General features: G+C 29.1%; 1 protein-coding gene across 1 annotated transcript; it reads left to right on the top strand.

The window, feature by feature from the left end:
- The first annotated feature begins 10,135 nt into the window (after positions 1-10,135).
- On the top strand, positions 10,136-11,903 carry LOC114190789. The gene is made up of 3 exons (XM_028079829.1): positions 10,136-10,560; positions 10,647-11,585; positions 11,673-11,903. The coding sequence occupies exons 1-3, from the start codon at positions 10,201-10,203 to the stop codon at positions 11,901-11,903; spliced, it is 1,530 nt and encodes a 509-aa protein (XP_027935630.1). The 5' UTR covers positions 10,136-10,200.
- The last annotated feature ends 2,954 nt before the right edge of the window (positions 11,904-14,857 follow it).

Here is a 14,857-nt window from a genome sequence, read left to right on the forward strand (position 1 = left end):
AAACTATATTACTAACAATTGTGATATATTTTCTTGTTCACTTTAATGAGGTGGGGGGTACAGAAGCAGAGACTTTTTGTCAGTGTTCCAATGGAAATTGCAAGCTGCTTGACCATCATCTTCAACAATTAATTTGATGACATAATGTGGATCATCTTCATCTTGCCTTAACCAAACCAGGGATTAGGTGCCCCCACCAAGGAACACTTAGATTATGGACCAGCCAACTGCTTGGAACTGTAGCCATTGAATTTCTCAGAAATTGTTTAATAGTTCGGACCAGTTCATGCTTCCATTTAATACATTATGTGATACACATTCAAGATTTTTAATTTATAAAAAAATGTTAAAAATATCATATTAAAGTATACGTTCAGAGATCTGGAGTTTATGTGAGGAAAAAAATATAAATAAGAGACAATATTTGAATATTTGTTTATTGAACTGGTTTTTGTTGAGATTAAATTAAGTATAAACTTAAATTCTAAATAAACAATTGACGATGCATTATGTGATTTTTGTTTTGAATCTACGATATGTTTTCTTATTATGTAATAATTTTTCTTACTTTCTACTGCTCAATAATTTTTCTCTCCTTAAACAAGGTGCGGAGGAAAGGTTACCCAGCTGTCTCAATAATGGTGCAGGGAGGGGCTCTCTTGCAATTGACATACCGGTTTGTTTTAGTTATTTTTATAAATATTAAATAACATTAAAAATTGAAATGTGAGTTTAAATTTTATATTAAATAAAAATAAAAAGTGAGTTTCATATATCAATCCTTTTAATAAGAGATAATATCAGTCCTTTTATTTATATTAGTCTCATGTTTCATTATTTTTACATTTTCTTGATTAAGTCCTCAAATGACTCATCAAATGCAGCTATTTGAGTTTGTCACTTATTTAATTTTCTTATACCAAACATTATTGAACAGCTGGAAATATATATATATATATATATATATATATATATATATATATATATATATATATATATATATAATATCACGATGACTAGTTGTTTAGAGATTTGACCGATTATCTTTAATTAATCCTTTCTAGTAATAATCATAATTTTTGAAGTTGAGTTCTTGTTTAGAAAGCATTAAGACTAATTATTGATTTATATATGATGAGGATCGTGATTTTTCACATTGTTGATATACCACCAAAAGTCTTTGCAGGCTAGATGTTGTGCATAACATGTGTTGCTCCTCCTTTTTGCCCCTTTCATTTGTCCCTTCACAAATGGATAACTACTAAATCAGAAGGGTTGGCGAGACATGGACATACAATGCATTGATACTTCAATATGAGTTCCATATTTGTGTTAAATATGTATTTGTATATGATATTTTAGGATAATTTATTAATACTTACTAATGAAATATTTGATTAATAAGACAACAATACTTTTATGATGACAATAGATTATAATTGTTTATGTTAATAAATTTAATACATATGATTTTAATTTAGATTCATGTAATAACAATCATATATTTAATATATTTATCATGTTTTTAATAATTATTGTATTTTTCAATAAACATATATCACATATTATATCTTATTATTTTTAAAATAAACATATCGGTATATTGGATACGCATTATATCCGATACACATATCGTATTTGTACATCATGAAAAAAAAAAAATATATATATATATATATATATATATATTTTTATTTATTTATTGATGAATAGAGATGGTCGTCCTGATCCTCATGTGATGGTATGAAGAATGTGCAGTGATGATGGACTTTGTGTTACCAAATGGCAACTTCAAACGCAGAAGCAATAGGGATTCCATGGATTTAGTCAAGCTTTTGCTAAGACAAAAGTCACACACACATTAGGACTGTTAAATCAGGATTAGACCACTCACTTTCAATTGCCATCAAATTAAATTATTAAGCTTTTGATTTTTTTCCTCAATTATCTTCATAATTTTATTTTAGTCCTTAATTGTAGTTTTATCTATTTTAGTCCCGTTCTTTTTATAAATTTTTTTGTCCCTCCTATCAAGTAATAATGACATGGCGACAGTAATAATTTTTTTTCTATTTTCTATATATATATATATATATATATATATATATATATAATTGAATCATTGTACGTGTAGTTTGATTACTCTATACTGATCGATGAATGTAAAAAAACAAGTGATTGTCTCATTGCACTCTTTATATAGTATAATAGCATTTACAATGAGTTATCATAAATTATAAATATTAGACATTAGAATTCTCATTGTTCTAAGCTTTCTAATTAATTAATTAAAGGACATATTTTATTGAATTGTTTTGAAGAAAAGTTATATTATAACTGAACTATAATAAATTGTGACACTATTTTTAATTTAAAATTTTGAGAAAAAAATTTATGAATTGTTTTTCCTTAATATTATTTTTCTAATTTTTATTTAGCACATTTTAAATTTAAATATTTAATATTCTATTAATTAATTATGAATATTGTTGTTCATCTAGTAACTGCATCCAAATATTTCAGATAGGATAGTAAATGAAATTCTCTTTATGAAAATTTTGAATTCTTTATGATTTTGACATGAAACAGAAAACTCTAATATTGATAGACACTATATATCCATCTCTATACATTATTCATTCTCGTCATCATATTTGTTATCTTTTAATAAATTACTAAACTTTTTCAGGTAATCTAAAAAATTGTATTAACAATTCTTTAGCTATTATAATATTTGATATTCTTTTTATAATTATTTAATCTTTAGCTAATTATTATTTTATTTTTTATTATATTTATACAATTTTTTTTTATTTTGTATTTTTTTAACTTTAAATCTTAATAATATTATATTTTATTTGTTATAATTTTTACTTTTTATATTAAAATTATTTATTAATATTTAAAATCGTAAGAATATATATATATATATATATATATATATCATTTATAAGATGAAATAATAATATTATGACTTTCTTTTAATTTTTGATGTAGTTTAATGTGGGTTATTAATTGTCTTGTTAATGAATGATTCACATTAATCATGTCAAAACATCAAAAGTAAAGAATGAAAGTAAAAAATTGGAATTCAAAATGTAATTTTCCAAAATTTAATATGCATTAAAATTATGACTATGATAAAAATTTAAATTTACAAGTAAAATTGGAATATTTAAATTCACAACCCTCACCTGTCTCATCCCTAGTCCCAAATAAAGATGATTTTTGCTTTTCACTTCAATCTCCAATAAAAGAAGACTAGGTGGTGTGTGTTCAACTATACACCCATGTTCACTTAACTTGGTTAACTTTCTAAATAACTTTTTGATAAGTCAACAACGTCATAATTACATTATTGGTTAATGCGGTTAATGGACAACAAAAGTTAAAATAATGATTTTTTTTCTTCTATCTAACAATATTATGAGTCATTCAAAAACTAAGTAAATCACCAATTGGCACTGGTTACAGAAAAAAATGGAAAATGAACAAAGTTAATTTCTTAATAGAACATTGATTTTGCTACGATAATAATAATAATAATAATAATAATAATAATAATAATAATAATAATAATAAAAGATATAAACTACAGTAACCTTAGGTCAGCTCATCAGAATTGAGATTGGGTGGAATCAAAGAATTAAATATGTGGTCTCCATTACTAACTACCCTATTCAAATTATATTCTTTGTTTAATTGGCCTTAGCTTAAAACTAAATATTCCAACACAAGTTATGAATGTAACCTAAGAATATTTGCACAGTTAGTTGGTTAAAAGAGAAAAGGTGTAAAAAATATATTAAAGAATATATTTGCAAAGAGAAGCAACAAAAACAGGAGAGTAGTGGAATGATTAAAGGAGATGGAATAATGATAAAGTTTATGAGACAAAAGATTGCTTAGAAATTGAGGTTAATTTATCCCTTATGTAGTGTGAGTGTTACTGCAAGTGGTGTATCACAGTATGAGAAAAAAAAGGTGTAGACTTTAAACCATACACTGCCACACACACAGATGAACTTGTCCTGCTGTCTCCCACCTTCTCTGTAATAAAAGCATCTCCACAATATCAATCATGGATTTTATGCCTTTTGTTTGATTCCTTGGTTTTCTCAATTCTTTTGCAGTGTAATAGAGACTCATTTCTAAAACTATCAAAATTTATTTAAGAAATGTTCCGAGTGTTGTTATTTTTCAGTCATATATATAATATTTAAATATGTTAGGATTATTATTTATTTAGTTAAAGTTATAGGGTAAGATGCTAATATAATATTAGGTTTAGTCAAGAGCATAACTATTTTTAAAAGTTATTTTGTAGATATCAAGTGACATTAGAGTTAAATTAAATTATTAAAATCTAAAATGTAAGAAATGATTATGGTGGCATTTACAAGGAAAATAATATCACGTCTCTCTTATATTATTTTCTCTTTATCTTTATCTTTATCTTAATCTTATGAGAAAACAAAATGGAACATCTTTTATATTTGAAAGATCATATTTTAAAATTTAAATATAAGTTTAAATTTTATATCAAATATAAAATTAAGAAACCTTAATAATATATGAGGATCAAAACTCACACATTTATTTCTTAAAATTATGAATTGAAAATAGTATCATTCTCTTATATAATTATATAATTTAGACTCAAATTTTATTGGTAGTGTATTTTCGATAAAGATAACATCAAGTTAATGATTATATGTTTAATAGATAAAATTTATGTATCAAATATATTATATACAATATGAAGAAGTCCTTAATCCACTGATATTTAACGTATTTTCTTTAATCTTAAGTTCGAATATATAAATGAAAATTATCTTTAATTCGTTTTCTAAAGTTTACTCAACAACGATTAATATAGATATAGGAAAAAGAATTAGTAACATAAAATTATAAACAAAAATTGACATTGGGACATTTTATCACCAAGTCCTGCCAACCTAACACGTCCTTGTGACGAAAAGCTTCAAATGCTTCCAAATCAGTTGTCAAAAACTAAGGTCTGGTAACATAAACATGTCATGTGGAAAATTTTTTGGCATCCAAATTCTGCGGAATGTGGTCGTGGGTTCTTCATACATGTTGGCCTGAAATTATAAATCCTATTGGATCTTTTTGTGTACTATAGTGGGCCAAAATTGCTTTCATTAGAGAGAGACGTTCAAATTTTGAAGAACACCATAGAGGATCTTTGTCGGAAAGATGACATTGAGAAATAACTTGTTTTCGGAGGAAGTAGATGCCAAGGTTTAAAATCATGTTAGCAAACACTCTCAAGCCTTGTGTGCAGGGAAATGGTACTTGTTACGAATTTAACATTGAGAAAATAGGATTTCTTGATTGAAGGCAATTTGTTGATGAAAACTTCAACTTTAATTTGTAAAGAACTCTTGGGATAAATTTTGTTAAACGGGTTATATTTGCTTAAATTATATTTAAATAGTTCCTAATTTCAAAAAACAAATCATGTAAAGTAAATAGATTTTTGAAAGAAAAAAAAGATTTCTCGAAACAAAGGAGCTTGTGTCTGCTGACACAAGACAAATTCTATTGAAATTTATCAGAAAGTTAAAAAAAGAAAAATTCCCAATTCATCTATGATTTATCATGAATGCCTGCTCCTTTGTCATTTCTTTGCTAGTTGAGATGAATGTAACCAACATGCTATTGGTATACTTGACAATGGATCTATAGTTGATTGATCCAATTTCAAGTTTGATGATGATAGAATCGTGATCAATTACTATCCATCCAAAGTATTATTGACTTTAAAATATATATTCTGTCACGATTTTATTTTTATGAAATACTTCAAAAAATAGAAAAAAGAAGGGATAAGTATGTTTTTCATCCCTGTACTAACATGCTAAATTGGAAATCGTCCCTCTGTCAAAGTTTATATAAAAATGATCCTTTTACTTTTATAATGAGTGAAAAGTATCCTCCAGTATAAACAGCGTTAAATATTTACTGACTTGGCAAACGGCGTAGATGACATGTCAATTTTTTATTTCAACAGCTGTTACTGCAATTAAAATATTTAAAATCTAATTGATTTATTTAATTAACCGTTTTAAAGTAAATACTTTTAAATAATATGTTTTAAAGTTATTAAGTTTTTAGGTAAACTAAATACTTTAACATATTACGTTTTAAAGTTCTAAACATTTTAGGTAAACCTTGGTGAGTGGGAAAAAAACGCGAAGGGTGTCGTGAGTGGAAAACAAATGCGAAGGTCTGATTGTGTGACGATGGTGTGCCATTGAGTGGTTTGTGAGTGCTGTGACGGTAGTGTGCCACTGAGAGAGGCTTATCAGGTGCGCAGTCTACGAATTTTGATCAAGAACCCAATAGGGTTTTCGTGTACTGCAACAGTGCGAGAAGTGCGAGAAGTGCGAGAGTGAATCCTAGGGTTTTCGTCCGCGACAGTGAAGGTATGGTTTATTAGTTTTTGATTTTGATTTTTTATTTTTGATTTTGATTTTCGTCCGCATATGATTTCATAGTTTTGAAACACATTGTAATTTGGGGTTATCTTTTTGAATCAGTGTTAGAAATTGAATGAAATGGGGGAAAGTAGGTTCAATTTAACAGTTCACCACATGGGGAAATTTGTGAGGGCGAAAAAGCAGTTGGTTTACGTGGGTGGGGGAGAAACATAGGATACATAATGTTGATCCTGATATGTGGTCATATTTTGAAGCTGTGAATATAGTCAAGGAATTTAAATATGTTGGTGAATTCAAGTTGTGGTGGAAGCCCAGTAAGGGAAGCATAAATAGAGATTTGAAACTTCTTGTGTTGGACAAGGATGCCATGGAGTTATCCACTTATGCAGAGCAAAGTAGAGATGAAGTAGATATTTATGTGGAGCATACAATTACTAAAACACAAAATGTTGAGATTGTGAAGTTAATTGAAGGTTGTCCAAGTAGTGAGGCTGAATGTGAGGGTACTAATAAGGATGTTGGTGCTGAATTTGATGGAGAGGTTGGAGTTGGTAATGAAGGTCAGGGTCAACAACATAATGGAGAAGTTGGTGAGGGTCATGAGCATAATGGAGAGGTTGGTGAGGGTGAAGACCATAATGGAAAGGTTGGTGAGGGTGAAGACCATAATGGAAAGGTTGGTGAGGGAGCTGATATTGATGAAGAAGGGTCAGTTCAAGATGTGGTTTTGGACGGCAGTGATGCAGAATTATGTGAAGATAGAGAAGATGGTTTTGGGATGGATGATGGACCACGAAGAAACATTCAGGACGTTCTTAATAGATGGAGACAATTTGCTGAAGGATTTAACCTAAGTTCTGAAACAGGGGCCGAAGACATTGGACCTGGCGGTTTTGAGGCAAATAAAAATGTTGAAGACCATGAAATAGATGAAGAATATAGCAGCGAAGATTTAGGCAGTGATGTTGAAGGGAATGACAATTTCTCAAAGTTCAAAAGTGATGATATGTGTAAGAGCTTCAAGTTTAAGCTTGGAATGGAATTTTGTTCATTGAAAGAGGTCAAACAAGCAATTAGAGAACATGCAGTTTTGAATGGGAGGCAGGTTGAATTTGTGAAAATGGACAAAGTAAGAGTCAGAGCTGTCTGCAAAAAAAGATGTGGGTTTTTAATTTTGGTAAGCAAAGTTGGCTCATGTCATAGCTTTAGAGTTAAAACATTAGTTGATGTACATCAATGTGCAAGAGTTTTTAACAACAAAAATGCCAATATAGAGTGGGTATCAAAAGTTGTTATGGATAAGTTTAGAAATGTTGGCAATATGTCAGCAAATGAAATTACGGATGACATTAAGAAATCACACAGCTAGAGATGGCAAATAAACCCGTCCCCGTGGGTATTGCCCGAACCCGTCCCCGTTTTGACGGGGAATCCCCGCATTGACTGGGTATGGGTATGGGTATGGGGAATCCCTGACTTTTTCAGTTGGGTATGGGGATGGGTATGGGGATGTACATATACCCGCCATAATACCCGTCCCCGCCATATCTCCATTCTCGTTTAAATTATTAAAATATTCACAATTAATCAAGTAACCCCTATATATATATATTTTTTTTTTTCTATTTTTATTTCTTTTAATTATTTCATTTGTCATGAAACTCATTCTCATCTCCAATATATTTTTTATCTTATCATAACCTTTATGTAATTATGTTAAAATGATGTATGTTAATTAAAAAAAAATTATGCCTCACATTTGAATATTTATATTATTTTTTAATATTTTTATTTATTATAAATTTTTCTTTCACATGAGAATGTTTATACTCTCAATTTAAGATAATATAAAAAAAATTCTTTACTTATTATTATTATTAATTTTTGTTTAATTTGAAGAACTCTTTTGTTTCATTAAAATAATTTTCGTTATTTTTCAACCATTAATTATATGTTAATATTTGAAAAGTTTTCTTAATTCTCTAAGATATTTTTCGTCTTATCATACCTTAGTTATACATTTGATTTTCTTTGTGTGATTTTTTTCGATAGTCTCTCAAATTATTTCTAAAACACACATTTGTTAGTTTTTTAATATTTTTATTTATTTTTTTTATTTTCATCATGTAGAATAATATTTCGATATATTCTATCTAATTATTTTTTATTTTATAACTCATTATTAATCATAATGTAATTTTTTCACTTTAAATTCTGTTTGAAGTGGTTAAAATTATATATATATATATATATATAATGATATTTAGGAATAGTATATGATAATTCACTACAAGAAAAACATGAAATGGTGACTGATTTAGTCAGTAACCCATATCAGTCACTATTTTTCGTCATTGGTGGTAGTAGTTGATTTATTGTCTGAATCAATGACTAAATTAGTGACCGATTCAATGATCGAATCTGTACTTGATTTAGTGACCAATTTAATTACTAATTTATATGTAATTTAATGACAAATTTTTTGGTCACTAATGATATTTCTATTTAATTTTAACCACTTCAAACATAATTTAATAATTAGTTCTGTAAGGTATTTTTCATTTTATCATACCTTAATTATACATTTGATTTTCTTTGTGCGATTTCTTTCGATAGTCTCTCAAATTATTTCTAAAACACACATTTGTTAGTCTTTTAATATTTTTATTTATTGTTTATTTTCATCATGTAGAATAATATTTTGATATATTCTATCTAATTATTTGTTATTTTATAACTCACTATTAATCATACTATAATTTTTTCCACTTTAATTGTATAAATAACTTTTATTTACTACAATATAAAAATTTAATGTAATTGCTATGAATATTTTTTTGTCACTATCCAACATATATTGAAGTTCAAAAGATACAAAATCTATGTCAAAATTTTATTATTATGTTTATTATTTGTTCTTTGTGTCATTTTGATCAAGTGATGTATTATAACTTTTATTAGTGTATAAAAAAGAGATTCATTATAATTTAAAAAATTGAAGTAAACAAACATTTAAAATATATTTTAATTTGAATATTTGTTTTCCTTTTATTATTATGTTTATTATTTATTCTTTGTGTCATTTTGATCAAGTGATATATTATAACTTTTATTAGTGTATAAAAAAGATATTCATTAGAATTTAAAAAATTGAAGTAAACAAACATTTAAAATATATTTTAATTTAAATATTTGTTTTCCTTTTATATTTTTTTGAAATATTTTTTAATTTTATCAACTAAGTTCATCAATGTTGTAGTTTGCAAATTTAACAAATGTTTTGGTTCACATGAAATTTTATTTGGTATTCTAATATAAAATGTAAACAATTATAATTTATTTTAAGGTATTTGGCATCGAAGAAAATCCTCCTAATATTGAATATTTCATAATATTATGTTTTCTTTACCGTAATTTTTTTTCTTTTATAAAAATTAATATTGAAGTAGTTAGAACACGGGTACGGGTATGGGTACGAGATTATACTCGTTACCCGGTGGGGATGGGGATGGGAAAAAAATTTGATACCCGTTGGGTTTGGGTATGGGGATGGGGATGAATTTTTTATGCGGGGATGGGTATGGGATAGCGAAACCCGTCCCCGCCCCGCCCCGTTGCCATCCCTACACACAGCATTGGAATTAGTCCATGGACGGCTTTGCAAGCTAAGCACAGAGCATTGGATGTACTAGAGGGGGATGCTGCTAAACAATATTCATTGTTATTTGATTACATGGCAGAATTGAGGAGAGTTGGGAGTGGAACAACTTGTAAGATTAAATTCAGTGAGCCTATTCCTAATTTCCAGCCAAGATTTGAAAGTTTTTACATGTGCCTTGATGGTTGCAAGAAGGGTTTCTTAGGTGGTTGTAGGCCTTTTATTGTTGTTGATGGGTGTCATCTCAAGACTAAATATGGTGGGCAATTGTTGGTTGCTGTAGGCCGAGATCCTAATGATCAATATTTTCCCCTTGCTTTTGCTGTGGTTGAAAACGAATGTAAAGAAACTTGGAGGTGGTTTCTGACGCTCTTATTGGATGACATTGGTGATATGCAGACAAATAGATGGGTTTTCATCTCCGATCAGCAAAAGGTAAAACTTTTTATGTTTATTCTCTTCTTCGTTTAGTATATGCTTTATGTATTTATTGCAAATAATATGATTAAAATAACTGGCAGGGACTGTTGCTTGTTTTTGACGAGATATTGGAAGGTGTTGAGCATAGATTTTGTCTTCGTCATTTGTACAACAACTACAAAAAAAAGTTCAGAGGTGGGGTTTTAATTCGGGATTTGATGATGGCAGCTGCTAAAGCTACCTATTACCAAGCATGGGAGGCTAAAATGGAGGAACTGAAAAAGATTAATCAAGAAGCTCATAACTGGTTAGTAAAGATTCCCACCAAATGTTGGTGCAAACATGCATTTAGCTCTTATCCTAAGTGTGATGTAGTCATGAATAATCTATCTGAATCATTTAACAGCACCATTTTATTAGCTAGAGACAAACCCATTTTAACCATGATGGAGTGGATTAGAACTTATTTGATGAGTAGATTTGCAAATTTAAGAGAAAAAGTATCAAAATATCAAGGTGATGTCATGCCTAAACCAAGAAATAGATTGAATAGGGAAATTGAGAGGAGTGGAAATTGGATGGTTGTTTGGGCTGGTGGTGATAAGTTTGAGGTCACACAAGGTTTTACCATGGAGAAGTTTGTAGTTGACTTAAAACAACTTTCATGTACATGCTGGTTTTGGGAGTTAGTTGGTATCCCTTGTAGACATGTTGTTACTGCTATAAATTATAGATTAGAAGAGCCAGAAAACTATGTTCACAGATTTTACAAAAAGGCAGCATACCAACGTTGTTATGGAGAACAAATTTCCCCAATTAATGGTCAACCTATGTGGCCAAAAACCAATTCACAACCAATTTTACCTCCATCATACAAGACACCTGCTGGAAGGCCAAGGAAATTAAGAAGAAGGGAAGCAGATGAAACTGTCAGTCACTCAAAAATCAACAGAAGAAATTTGAAGATGAAGTGCACAAGATGTGATCAATTTGGGCACAACATAAGAGGATGCAAAAGTCAACCAAAAAAAACCATAGGGGTAATACCAGTTTATATCAGATCTGACCTTCATTTAGCTGTTATTAATTGTTGAAATTGATGCATATTTGGTCTTCTTGAAAAACAGGTGAAAACCAGGATCAGGAAGCAATCTTCAAAGAGAAAGGGACCTGCAGGTACAAGAATTGCTCCGCCCATGGAAACCAGCAACAATAGCTCCACCAGCAACACTCCAGGAGCAGGGACGAGAGGAATGGCACCTACTTTAGGTTCTCAACACTCCAACAACCCACTGCCTAGAGCATGTGAATGTGTAAAGACTTTGTATTGTAATGTGAAGTGGACCACACTTTTGTAATATGGAGTGGTCCACACTATTATTGGGTGAAGTGTTCTGGAATTGTGGTCCACCGCTTTTAAATATTTTGGCCCAACTTTTGTAATATTTTTTGCTTTTAAATATTGTGGTACAACTTTTGATACAATACTGTATGCCACCACTTTCAACAGCTTTTATTACTTTACCATATTTTAATGTTCAAAAGCTATGACTTGTTCCAACATTTTATGTCTTTTAGCGGTGAAATCAGAATTGAACAGCATTTTATGTCTTCGAGCGGTGAAATCAAATTTTTTTTCGGTGCTTTAGATCCAATACATGTTTCACATTAAAGAATACATTGTGGTTTAATTTACATGCGTATTGTTCGATTAATTGAATTCAGCAGATCATAATGTGGTAATGTAATAGGTACTAAATCAACTCAGTTTTCCAGCGTTAAAGTGAAGAAGGTGAAACTGATTCACAAAAAACAGAACTTAACCATTGATGCAAGGGTCTGATACATTATGAAATACAATGACAGCACGCTATTAAAACACAAACTTTGTTAGTTAACTGAACAATTGCTCTTTAAACACATAATTACACCAAACATTAATGTCAAAATCCAAGCCACAACGAAAATATAAAATTGTATCTTCCCTGCTGTCATCTCTGCCTCTAATTTTAACTTCAACTTGGTATTTTTCCTAATCAGTTGTATCACATATTTGTCGTTAACAGCAACTAATTCATCATCTTCTTCCTCTATTTCTGGTTTTTCTTCCATCACACTTTCTTCACCATCATGAACCCATTCAAAGTACTTACAGTTATCATCACTCTACACTTAAAACAAAAACACATCAACAAAACCAATCATAAATTATTTCTCTAACAAAAACAGAATTAAAAGAACTTACTCTCCAGTTCCTACATCTCCAAAAAAATCTTCCTTTGTTCTTCGTCGTGTTTGCTTGCAGAAGCACTACTTTTTCCCCACAACCACATAATTTGCCTCTTAGACCCGAGAACGAACTTGAGGCACCAACACTCTTCGTTCCAGAATTTCTGCGAATGTATGCAGAGCTCTCGCCATGGGATTTCATCACCAACAACCTGTCTTTAACAAAATTAAAAAAACTTTACCCTATTCATTGTTTACGAACCCTACACGAACTCCAAATCGAAATCACTTACCCGTTCTTCAACGAAACCACACTCCAAGTTTAGATCGACTTTCGCAGATGATTTTTCACGTTGCTCTACGGCCTGAAGCTGGTGCGAGCCTTTCCTGGTGCAGATCGATCAATGGTGCGAGCGTTCCTGGTGCGACCCTTTAAGGAAACCACAACCCTAGAATCTCTCCCAACGGTAAATTAAAAAGAAAAGATTAAGCAATTAGATTTTAAATATTTTAATTGCAGTAACAGTTGTTGAAATAAAAAATTGACATGTCATCTACGCCGTTTGCCAAGTCAGTAAATATTTAACGCTGTTTATACTGGAGGATACTTTTCACTCATTATAAAAGTAAAAGGATCATTTTTATATAAACTTTGACAGAGGGACGATTTCCAATTTAGCATGTTAGTACAGGGATGAAAAACATACTTATCCCTAAATTATACTAAAATGAGAACTCATAGCAAACAAATATATTTAGTTGCAATTTTGTTTTCTTCAAATTTAGCTCCTTGAATTTTATTTATCTACTATTTTGGTCCCTAAATTTCCTTTGATACAATTTATATCTCTTAATTTTTAATAATATATAAACTTCGTTCGATGTTTAGTTTAGAAGCCATCAGTTTGATGTTTTTAACCTAATCGTCATGTCCAAGTAAAAAAAATACTTTGAATACTTAAATTGAAAATTCAACAAAATTATAAATGATAAAAAATTAAGGGATAAAAATTGTGTGAAAAAAATAGGACCAAAATTACGAATAATTATAAATTAAGATTAATTATTATTTTTTACATATAGTCCTGTTAACTTTTAAATTAATTACAAATCATATCTAAAATAGTATCTAATTGCTTATCCGTGTGTTTCTTCACCATGTTTCAAACAAATTGCTTACGAAGTAGAAGATCTAAGAAAAAATTACAAATTTTATATTAAAATATATAAAAATTAAAGTCGTCATTTTTCCCATCTATCAAATATCCTATATAAGAGAATAGTTACTTATGGTCTATGGAGAGCCCACCGAAAAGTTACAGACTCAATGAACAAACTATGGACAGTTTCTTCCTCAACCACCATATGTTTCTTATTGCATCCTTGTATTAAAAAAGTTTTCATTTTACTTTCTTTTACCTTATATAATATAATATAATATAATATACGTTAGGATCAAACACTTATCATTAAATCAAAAGTTATAATTTTTAATTAAAATACAATTCTTTTTACTTAAAAATATAACAATTCAAACGTCATGATTCGATTTAAAAATATAACAATTCAAACGTCATGATTCGATTGTAACTTGACTTCCTTGATTTCTGCCACATAACAATTAATAACATATGTAATAATATAAAAATCATTTATTTAGTCTTTGTATTATTTAATTTAGAAATTATTTTTTTCATTTATTTTTTTTAAATCAGTCAAAAAATAACTTATGAATTATGCAAAACCAAATAAATTTTCGATTATAAAATCTAGAAATAAAACAGCTTCTAAATAACGCAACTCAATGACTCCTAGATTATACAACCCAAAAATTAAATAACTTTTGAATTTATAATCTAATAATATTTTTAATTTTTGGATTGTATACTTTTAAAAATTTTCTCAGAAAAAACGAAATTTTAGATTGCGCAATCTAAAAGTCATTTTTATTTTCAGTTTGAAAAAATTTCAAATTACACAATCTTAAAGTTATTTTTTATTTTAAAAAAAGGACAATGGAAAGTTTTTAATATGGGAGTGCAAGAAAAAACTTATGTAGCTGCAGGATAAAACTGCCCAATAA

This window comes from Vigna unguiculata, chromosome 1, assembly GCF_004118075.2.
Source record: "Vigna unguiculata cultivar IT97K-499-35 chromosome 1, ASM411807v1, whole genome shotgun sequence".
Taxonomy (NCBI): domain Eukaryota; kingdom Viridiplantae; phylum Streptophyta; class Magnoliopsida; order Fabales; family Fabaceae; genus Vigna; species Vigna unguiculata.

What these genes read in the sequence shown, in the direction of transcription:
- LOC114190789 (XM_028079829.1), top strand. Translation starts at nt 10,201, where the DNA reads ATGGCAGAATTGAGGAGAGTTGGGAGTGGAACAACTTGTAAGATTAAA. An exon ending in TCATCTCCGATCAGCAAAAG is followed by an intron (nt 10,561 to 10,646) that starts GTAAAACTTTTT and finishes AATAACTGGCAG; the next exon opens with GGACTGTTGCTTGTTTTTGA. An exon ending in AACCAAAAAAAACCATAGGG is followed by an intron (nt 11,586 to 11,672) that starts GTAATACCAGTT and finishes CTTGAAAAACAG; the next exon opens with GTGAAAACCAGGATCAGGAA.